The 11,313-nt window shown below is 41.9% G+C and overlaps 1 protein-coding gene across 1 annotated transcript in view; it reads left to right on the plus strand.

The window, feature by feature from the left end:
- grin2aa (glutamate receptor, ionotropic, N-methyl D-aspartate 2A, a) overlaps positions 1 to 10,821 on the plus strand; it is a 171,751-nt gene extending 160,930 nt beyond the window's left edge. The window contains exons 12-15 of the mRNA XM_005942459.3: positions 523 to 612; positions 1,326 to 1,423; positions 4,108 to 4,346; positions 6,061 to 10,821. Of these exons, the coding sequence (XP_005942521.1) occupies positions 523 to 612; positions 1,326 to 1,423; positions 4,108 to 4,346; positions 6,061 to 7,992 (2,359 nt within the window). The 3' untranslated portion in view covers positions 7,993 to 10,821. The remainder of the gene's footprint in view (positions 1 to 522; positions 613 to 1,325; positions 1,424 to 4,107; positions 4,347 to 6,060) is intronic.
- The last annotated feature ends 492 nt before the right edge of the window (positions 10,822 to 11,313 follow it).

The raw sequence follows: 11,313 nt of genomic DNA on the forward strand, positions 1-11,313 counted from the left end.
GAGAGAGAGCATTTACAGGCAATGAGATGGTAACAGAGCAGTGGATACTAACGGCATCCGTTACATTGAAAATGTCAGTTGAAGTGCGGGAGCTTCAACTTTCCACTTTGCAGCCCACTTATTTATGAGTCCTTGTGTGTGCGAGTGTGAGAAGCAAGACAGTGTAAATGTTTGAGTCTGTCTAAAGTTTGTTTAGGTCGTCCAGGCGCCTCCAAGGTCCTATCATCAGTGAAGCGTGGTGTATTGAACCGCCACCACTCCCCACTGTGTCCTCTGTGTGTTTGGTTATGCTTGGGTTGCAGTCCTATTGGAGATGATTTAACACTTTAAAATTGATCTGCAAGCAACACGTTCTTTAAAAAAAACAAAAAAGCCCATCTTCTGTTTTCTTTTTCATCTCTTCACTTCTCACTGACTCGCTTTAAAAAAAGGCTAAACATCTTACCATTTCCCTTTATTTGTCTGTTTTTTGCCTGTTTTTTTGTTTTTGTTTTGTTTTGTTTTCTCTCTCTCGCCCCACAGCAAGCTGGATGCCTTCATCTATGACGCTGCAGTGCTGAACTACATGGCCGGTAGAGATGAGGGATGTAAGCTGGTGACCATTGGTAGCGGGTAACTATCGCTATAATTCAGTTATTTGTAGAGTAATCCTTCAATGAGTAATCATGATTACTCATTAAAAGCATGTTACTTACTAAACTGAAGCCTCATATTAGCTTAAGCTAAACATTAGCGGTAGTGGCTGACTCTATCCTCTGTCTCTTAATTTAGAAAACTTTCTTTGTAGCTTAATAGAGTGGTGTCACAATTAAACATGTACACAAATAATTGTCTTTAGAGGGGAGTGCAAAATTTTGTTGATCTTGTTGGAAAGTATGACCTCACTTTCCATGTTATGCAACGTGATAATGATCCCAAAGACACCACCAATGCAGTAAAGCAGACGGGGAGGAGAAAACAGTGGAACATAATGTGGGATCATGCTGACAGAGAACAGAAGAAAAGAAAGTCAACATCCAAAGAGGAACTTTGACCTTCAAGAAGCCTGAAGAACTATTCCTGAAGACAACTTAAAGAAATAGCAAGAAAGTTGCCTAAGAGAGGTCAGGCTGTGTTGAAGAATAAAGGTGGTCGTACCAAATGTTGACTTTGAAGATTATTAGAATTGTAAAAACTCTTTTTTGCCCTGTTTCAATAATTGCTGCACCCATTTCCCATTTTACTAGCAAAATGAGGAGTAGCACAGCACTGTATGTTATTGAACACATTCGTAATTAGAGTTACGCTATACACTATATTTGTGTATGTGTGCATGTGTATTTCAGGTACATCTTTGCTACCACCGGGTATGGGATTGCTCTACAAAAAGGTTCCTACTGGAAACGACAGGTGGACCTGGCTATCCTAGCAATTATCGGCGATGGTGAGAAACACATACACAGCACTCTCATACAAATTCAAAGTGCATGACACTACCCACAAAGGCAAAAGGTTACACTGCCAGTCCTGTAATTCAGCCGCCACACACTCACATGCAAACATCTCTGCTGCCTTGTCTGTGCCTGACAACACAAAGGGAAGGCAGTGAAGTATAAATAGTCCTTTGATGTTATTCTGGAGACAAAGGCTGCTCTAAACAGAGGGCAGAGTGTGTAAGTTATTCTAATGTATTCCTCTCTGCAGCACCAGATGTGTGTGCGTGTATGTACTCTATCTGAATTACCAGATTCCTTTATTACAGTTGCCTCAAAAGTTTTTACTTAAACAAATTTCTTACTGCAAAACAGCGCGAACGCGAGACAGCCAGAGCTCTTAGTGACAAGATTCATTTACATTTTACATCGAAAGCGTTTTGCTGATGCGAGCGTTCACAGCCACTCAAAGTAAGTGCACTGAAGTTGATTAAATGAACATTGGTGTCACAATAATCCCCTCTAACTGAATCTTATCAGGGCTTCTGAGCATGCAGGCCACACTCCATCATGTTTCCATAGCTGGATAATTTTGATAGGAATCAGGCTCTGTGTTTTTGTTTTGCCTTATCTTCTCCTGATAATTAATACTTCTTTGCAGTCCAATCTCTTCATACTTCTTTGCACCATGTTAATAGCTTCTGGTATAAACTAGTTGCCGTGCACCCCCACCCACCCACAAACACACACACAAAGAGAAAGACAAATGCCAAAAAGATAAAGATAAAGGTGAACAGAGCAAGTGAGAGGGTTACAAGGAAATGGCATGAGACAAAGACCTAAAAAGAAAGTTTGTGTAACAAGAGGAAGGAGAAATGAATGAAATAGTGATGACAGCGTCAGAAAAGAGGCAGCGTGCACGGAGGTCAGAGAGAGGTAAAAAAAGAAAAGAGGATGAGGCACAGGGCATGGGACAAGAGCAAGACAAGGAAAGCAAGTGTGTCTGGTAGAGATGGGAAGTGACAGAAGGGCAGGTACTTGATAGATGACAGTGACTTGTTGTCTCGGCAGATGCTACATGATCAGATAGACAGAATGTGGGCGGAAAGCATATGCCATTTCATGGGCAAGGAAGAGACAAAGAGAAGATTAATCTGGAGAAAAGTAGAGAGGGAAGGGAGGTGAAGAAGGAAAAGAGACAAAAAAGGAGGTGGCCTGGAAACCAGTGCCACACTTTGTGTAGTGGTTTTTAAAAACAACAACAAATGTTCACATAAAATACATATAATTAGAAAACTGTAACGTCCTGTTGTCTTAGCAGCACCTGTTTGGCAAGTTCTCCACACTTGTGCTCTTACCATTTTTTTCCCATTCTACATAAAGCACAGTGCTGAACATATGCATTTCTCATTGCATTTCATATCATCAAGTCACGTTTGGGAATGGTTTAATTTTGATTTATGAGGTAGGCTTATTGTAAAACATAGATAAAAAATTTGAAGGAATCTGCTGAACTGGACTGACACATAAAGTCTGAGCTGCTCCATGCTACATGTTTTTTAAACCCGACTTGTAGGGACTTGTGTTCCTGTGTTCCAACCGACTGAACACCAGACTATAGCTTGAGCCGTGTGACTACTGAAACGAGAACAAAATCTGAATTTCAGCAATAGTTTCCCCTCTGGAGAAAAAGCAACAGCATGAGCAGCAGCCTTTCCCTTGAATAGATTAAACAAAAAGTGGAGACAAAGTCACCTGTTGATAACAATGTCATTCACCTTAATTTGCTTTTGAAGCCAGTTCTCGGCATGCCATAATTTCATTTAAAAGGTAGCATGGCTACGTCTAGTCATGTATTTGCAAGTCTGACATGAGATAAATGTTCTTCAATTGTACCAACAGGCTAATGATGTCTTATTGAGTCTGCACCCCAAAGACATCTAGCTGAACACCACCATGATATTTGTCTTTCCCACTAGCAGCCTTAGTTATCCGGCCCTGAATGACACCGATTGGATTAGCCACGCGCCAAATGTCACAGAGGAAGCCGGAAAAAGAGGGGGAACAGAGGGAAAGGAACATAGAGTAAGAAATGAGGAAAGATAAGGTCTTTATTCCTTTGTACCTTTTTTTATCCACATTTAAGAAACATATATTTGCCCTGTTGGCCAACATAGAGGAGACGGTAAGCCCAGTGACAAGTGACAGAATATAAAGGTGCTACCAGCCATTGAATTTATAGATTGCCTTTCTAGGGTAGAAATGCAGTATCTACATTCTTTATACTCAATTAGAGTTCATTCAGGACCACTAGTCAAAAGAAAATGATTATTTTTAACTGCAAGAATTTATATTTGGCTGTACTCTGTGACTCTGTTGTAGGAAAATTAGGAGTGTGGGCTACAGTGAGGTCCCAGCGCAGAACACCAAGTATGACATTGATTATGTGCAACACAGAATAGGAAAGTGCAGTTGTTGAAGTAGTGGGTTGCAAAGAGGTTTGCAGAGCATGGCAATACTGCACGCCGTACAATCCTCAGTTTCTGTCTGTATCAAGGATCTCACCATTGGCCTAAAATAAATTTGCAGCAGCTTTTAAGTTAACAGTAAATTTCTGACTTGTCTAAACATGGAAATCCTGTATGCCATTATGTTTTTGAGCTATTTGGTAAAGGATTTGTTGTTTTCCTTTCAGGTGAAATGGAGGAACTAGAAGCCCAGTGGCTCACAGGAATTTGCCACAATGAGAAGAATGAGGTGATGTCCAGCCAGCTGGATATTGACAACATGGCAGGGGTCTTCTACATGCTGGCCACAGCCATGGGGCTTTCCCTCATTACCTTTGTCTCTGAGCATCTCTTCTACTGGAGGCTTAGATACTGCTTCACTGGGGTCTGCTCCGGCAAGCCAGGTCTTCTTTTCAGCATCAGTCGGGTAAGCACCCATTTTTGTAAGTATTTAGGTTGCATAAAAATGAAATTCTCTATGAATCGTTGAGGAGCTTTTTGCATTTCCACTGCAGGAGTCAGCTGGAAAGTAAATTTTTGGTTAAATCATTTTATCCCCCAAAAAGTCCCTCTACCGAAGCGATGATTTTGACTCTGATATATTACTGCTGCTGATTCACTAACCCTAATTGCAAAACAGCCATCCACTTTCAGCCGAAGCACAACTTGAATGAACTTCATGATCACTACTGTTACTGTGTCGTCCATCTCTCACTTTACATACTTCTGCATTACAGCCATCTACTAGCATGGTGGTTTGTTCTATAGCTGCGCACCATAGGGTTAAAAACAGCTTTTGCTGTTTCATGTGATCTTTAGTTTAAGTTGCTTGAAAAACAAACAGACGAAAGAGGTGCTTTTGGTGAAAAAGTAGCAGCTTAGAGGGTTAACAGCGGATGTGTCCAAGGCGATGAGCTGCAGTGAAGATTGCAGCTAGACTCGTGGGCTAATAATGTATTATTGGGGTTAGACAGCTCTCTCGTAGTTCTATTTTCTGTCAGCAGAATAAAAGAAAAGAGCAAACATGCACACATACGGGCAGGGAAAGAAAGCTGCTGATAAGCTAAGAAACTGAGTTAAACAAGGGAAAGGCGGGACAGCAATACAAAGGAGGATGAGAGGCAGGAGCGCCGGGGGGGAGGGATCACGAGGCGGACCTGAATATCGACAAGATAGATCCTAATTGCAACATGTTTTTTGGGGGGTAAAATGATGGCAGCTCATGCCAAATCAATGTATTTTCTCTCATTTTTCTAAAAGGTCAGCATTGTCCCTTATTGTGTATATGAACATACAATGGAGACGTGTGTCTCTAAAAGCAGCAAGTTTCTTTGCTCTCATTTTAAAGCTGTGTATGTGAAAGTTAAAAGTGATGTTCGTGCACTAGTTACTTCAAAGCCATTCTCAATAATAATTTAAAACAAAATACAACCTTAATTGCCCGTTTTATCACGATAAGCTTTGCAAAGTGTGTATTGAACCAAAAGGTTGTTTGATTTCGGGACATAATAAATGTTTTCTGGGAATTAATTTGTGAACTAGTAAGTTGTCACAGTGGTGAAAGGATTTTTTGTTCTTTTATAAACAGCTCTTTGGCTGTTTTAGACATTTAACTGTCAGCTGTTGTTTACTCAATACTTGCTCATTCAATAGTTTGTCTTAAGGTTCAAAAGTCAAACGGATGGTAGTTTTTGTTGTTTACTGCTTTGCTTACTGCTTTGCTTACATGAGGCTTATGTCACATTGTGAATACTTCTAAGAGAGATTTTGGAGATATTAGAAATCTAACCTCATTAATGAATTTTCAGCATCTTACTGATTTGGACTGCTGAGAGTTAAAGAATTTGTGAATGTGTGTGTCCCCTTATTGTTGACGGATGCTATTAGAGAATTTTTAATGTAATATTTCTAATTTTTTATTTTGTTTAGAGAAAACCCCAAATGTGTTTTATAATGAAAGAAAGATAAACTGAATATGCTTTCAAACTGTACTTGCATTACAATTACATGGTTACAGTGGGTGACTAATTTTGCATTGAATTCTGTGCATCTCATTCCATTGAATCTCTCCCGCCCTTTTCATTTCTCCTTCCTTTTTCACCTCTCCCTTCCTTCGTCTTCATCCATGTATGTAAATGCAGGGAATCTGGAGTTGCATCCATGGAGTTCACATTGACATGAAGAAAAAGACAGACCTGGACTTTAGCCCCCAGGACAAAATGTTGAAACTCATTAAGTCGGCCAAACAGATGACCAACATGTCTAACCTGGGTGGCTCCCGCATGAACTCGCCCAAACGAGAGTTCATGCACTCGGCTGGTCCTATGATCATGGACATGATGGCAGAGAAGGGGAACTTCATCTACGCTGACAACCGAAGCTATGCCCCCAAAGATATGATCTACGGGGATGCTGGCGACCTGCAGTCCTATCTCGCTAACCGCCACAAAGATCATCTTAACAACTATATCTTCCAGGGAGGTCAGCATCCTTTGACCCTGAATGATGCCAATCCCAACACAGTGGAGGTAGCAGTAAGTGCTGACGCAGTCCAGACTAACGCAAAACCGCAACGCACGCTGTGGAAGAAGTCGGTGGACACGGTTCGCTCAGTACCACCCGGGCCCTCGCCGATGCCTGACATGCTGATGCCAGACCCACGAATGTCAATGAAGACTCAGCGGTACCTCCCTGAAGATGCAGCCCATTCTGACATCTCAGACTGTTCTAGTAGAGCAGCCTCCTACAAGGACCCAGAAAACAACAAGCACCTGAAGCCCAAGGACAACTTAAAAAAAAGATCGGTGACGCCAAAATACCCAAGGGATTGCAGTGAGGTGGAGCTGTCCTACTTAAAGACTAAGCAGGTCAGCGGCGGAACCAACCAAACTGGGAGAGGAGGAGGAGGAGAGAAAATCTACACTATCGACTCAGACCGGGAGCTGAGCCTCCACTCAGACCCCATTCACTACCGTGAGAGCCGCGGTCTTGCTGCGGACGATTTGGAATACCCCGAAATCTACTCCGACCACAGTGACAACTATAGGAAGTGTGAGCAGCCCATAATTCATCTGAACTCCTCGCCTTTGCATCATACAGACTCAGATCTTCTACCAGATCCAGCCTACTCAAAACACTACAACCTAAAAGAGAAAAACCTGTCCCCGCATGAATCCATTGATCGCTACAAACAGACACACTGCCGTTCCTGCTTATCCAAAGTGACTGCTAGCTACCCACCTGCAGGGCCGTACTCCTCTACTGGTTCTGCCTCAGCTTCGGGCACACGTTCACCTTATAATCGGTGTGAAGCGTGCCTTCACACGGCCAACCTGTATGACATTAGTGAGGACCAGCTCCTTGCAGACCCTTTGGTCAGCCCTACCATGCATCACCAACAGCAGCAGCAACCGGATGAAATGTTTGGTCTGTACTGGCCACAGACAGATGGGCCGCATGTCCAAAAAAGAAATCGCTTGAGGCTGAGTCGTCAGCACTCCTTTGACAACATCATGCTTGAAAAGCCCAAAGATGTAGATCTGGGCCGACCGGCACGCAGTGTCAGCCTCAAGGAGAAGGATCGCTTCTTGGACTCCACGTCTGACTCGCACTATGCGAACCTCTTTGGTATGCGTCCCTACTCTGGCAGACTCTTTGGCACTGGGTCCAAGTCCATGCTGTTTAACCACAACCTAGAGGAGAGCAAGAGGAGCAAGTCCCTGTACCCGGCCCATGGCTCGGAAAACCCTTTTCTCAGTCATTCGCTGAGGGATGACACCAGCAGCAGACTGGTCCATGGGCGTAGCTCCTCTGATATTTACCAACAGCTTTCAGTGGCTCCCATCAATACACGCAACGATGCGAACAATCTCCGCTCTTCTGTTAAATCCACCACTTCATTTTGCTCACGGGACGGGCGGATAGCTAATGACATGTACAATAAAGAGCATGCGATGCCTTACTCAGCCAATAAGACTAGTGCATACCCAGCCCCACGTGGCGTCCTAAACTCAGCCCAGTTCAGCAATAGACGGGTGTATAAAAAAATTCCCAGTCTGGAGTCAGATGTTTAGTTGATATAAGAAATAATGTGTTCTCTCCTTCTTACTCCTCTCTGGGTTTGTATTATAATTTATCAACTATGTTATCCAATAAGGGATGCCATAGCCACACTACGATTTCTTCTCTTCAACATTGTAATCCAAACGAACTTGTGCCCACTTGGGTATGACGGTATTACTACTACTCTCTTGATATCACCATTTCTATCCATTCTCTCCCATGTACCAGTGAGACAGCTATAGGGCCAGCACTCTGCCATAAGGTATCCTTGTGTAAAGAGGAGGGTAATCATTAATCCCTAGGTTTTTAGGAGTAGAAAACGACATAGCCCCATAAGTGGAACCAATATGGTACCGTATACGTTAGAGTAACACAGGGCTCCCTGCAATAGCTTTCAGAAAGGAATCAGTTGATTTGGCATTCAAATGTGTGAGGAGGTGGTGAGGAGGATGAGAGGAATTATATGACAGTGGAATTAAAGGAAGCGAGAGGAAGCTCTTTAGCCACTGTCCACCTTCCTTCTCACCGTGTTCCTTTCCACCTTCACTGTCAACCTTAGAGCTCACCAGCTGAAGAGAAAAGGCTTGACAGAAAGACCAGATGGGCAGGCCAGACATGGAGGCATCCCAGGAGGGCAGGGGCGTCACAGAGAGCTAGTCCAACGGTCTGCTGCTTGTTATGCTGACAAATATGGGCACTAAGACACCTGGCAGTGGAAGAGGAGAGAGAGAGTGAGGAAGGAAGTGATTGGCTAACTGGCACATAGTAGAGCATCAAATAGTTTGTGGCTGTTTGATAGCGTGTTCTTGTTCAGAATACAACTTTGTATGTTCAGCCCACGCTGAGGGACGCGACAGTGATGAGAAGCTGAGAGCGATGCAGGTGCTTTTAATGAATATTGTTTACAGACTGACAGATAAAAGGCATGCTGACAAAATGACTGATAGAAAAGGACAGACGAGCAGGGAAACCTAAGGCACTTGATGGGCATTTCATTTGTGGCTCTGCACAAAAAAACAAACAATAATTGCGAAGTATTGCTTTTATTCTCTTGAACTATAAGATTTCTTAGGGATTCTGGCATCCGGATCCCCCTATGTAGGATTTTAGTGTTTGCTTATTTGGTAGCACAATAGCCATTAGTTTAAACCTCCCACATTTGCTTTTGAAAAAAAAAACCTAAAAGAAAAAACAACAAAGCTTACTGAAAAATACCTTCATGAGTAGCAGATTATTTTGCATGTGTTGATTTCATTTTGTGTCGGAGAAGAGAAAATACACATATACACTCTAAGACATATTTTACATTTTTCTAAAAGTAGCTGCGTCTTGCCGGATGCGGTGGATGGCTGTGTGCACCATCACGTGGTGATCCTCTACCCTCTTAAATCTGTCATGATTGAGGTAAAGGTGGAAGGGAAGAGAGCAAAGATGAGATAAACAAAATAAAAAAGGTTAAGCGCAGCTGTTTCCACCACCATCATCTTGTTTTTGGTGGGCAATAATGTGTGAGTTTTTTTTATTAATTATTATTTTATTATCCACGCCACTGAGAAACAGGGTATTAGCTATGAAAAACACCAATGATTCCTTCCTTCTTTCATCTTTCCTTCTTCCCTTTCTCCATCAATATGACATCGCTGGAGTGTTTGATGTCTATAGAGCTAATCTGAATCATTTTCTGTACTAAAAATTGAACTTTGGTTGGTTCGTCCAGACTCTGCAGTTTAGCTTGGGATTACGTTCAGAATTTTAGATGATTTAACTTTGTGTGGAACTGTTGATCTACAACAAACCAGGGCTTTTGAGGATGTGAAGACTGCTTGGGATGGATCCCTTGTTTACCTTCGAAGCGTTGTTTGGGAGGGATGCGGGATGGGATGGGTGTTATGTGGTCATCAATTACGTATCCATCCATTGGCATGGAATAAGTCGTGTGTGCGCGCATGGCAGAACTTAGGTAAGCTTGAAGTTTTTAACCAGAGCATTTGGTTCTTAATCTGATTGTGTATTTTTTTTTTCGTTCATTCCTTTTTTTTCTTTGACAACACTAAACTGAAAAAGACTTGCACACGCATAGATTTTTTTTTCCTTGGTAGCATCATGCTTTATAAAATGTACTGTCTAAAGAAAAATGTCATGTAACGATCTTAACTGACTGATTTGCTTGATTGATTAGATTTACAAAAGCCAAAATTGCTTCAAATAATATACCTCAGGATGATTCTGTATGTTTTAGGGGGGCGTTAATAACAGTAGCAAGAGCTGTAGGATGTGCCGCAGAATTTTTTTTTGTTTTGTTTTTTTGTAGGAAAAAAAAGAAGTGGGAAAAAAAAAAGACGAAGAAAAAGCGGCCATAAGGCAGAATCAAACTTTTCTCTTTTTGATGTTTACCAGTCCAAGGTCTTCCAGTTCAGCTCTCTGCCTGAGCTCATGCAACCCAAGCAAAGATAGAAGAGGAAACGAAGGAGGGAGTGAAGGGACAGCGGTAGGGGTGGGGTGAGAGGGGGGCTTAGATTGTTTTCCCAGTGTGTGGGATGTGCTGTATGCAGCTCCACTTCACACTAAGCTGAGCACCCTTCACAGAACGAAGGATGATTCTTAAACATCCAAAATCTGAAACGCTACCCTTATAGTTCCTCCTCTCCATGACTTTGAATGGCAGTTGACTGCATTAGCCACTGTGTTTCGATTGAAGCTCCATTTTTAACCACTGTCATATCGCCCTTTTTGTACTCTTGGAATACCGCAGTGAATCTCCCCCTAGCTTCCCAATCAGCTTACCCAGTGTTGACTGAAGAGCAAGATTTGTCCTTTTCTCTCTCTCTTTTTTTTTTTTTGCATCTTATCTACATATTTATTACTATCATATTTATCTCCACATGCTGCTTGTGTGAGCTGACAAGTGAACAATATGCACATGTAAAAAAAAAGGAAAAATATCAAATGGCACCCTTGCGTTTTATGAACTCATCGCAATTTGTTCGTTTGTTCTACTTTTACAGAACTGTCATGTAAACTGATGATGTTTTCTGTTCAAACATACACAAAGAAACACGCACACACACACACACACACACACACACTCTCTCAGACACACCCTTGTGATGACAACCCTGCTATTTTTTAATGGCAAAAATGTATTTTAATTACATTTAATGATAACTAATGAGGTGATGGCATGCAACCCCAGATGTAACAACTTTAATGTTTTGTTTCTTTTCTTCGTTTGATATTTTTGTTATGATGTTATGATCACTAATGCGTTGTAACCAGGTGTGATGAGTATATACATATTTGAGAGGAAAAAAAAATTATCTGTGTTTAACACA

This window comes from Haplochromis burtoni, unplaced genomic scaffold, assembly GCF_018398535.1.
Source record: "Haplochromis burtoni strain Fernald_Lab_line unplaced genomic scaffold, NCSU_Asbu1 Contig_334, whole genome shotgun sequence".
Classification (NCBI taxonomy): domain Eukaryota; kingdom Metazoa; phylum Chordata; class Actinopteri; order Cichliformes; family Cichlidae; genus Haplochromis; species Haplochromis burtoni.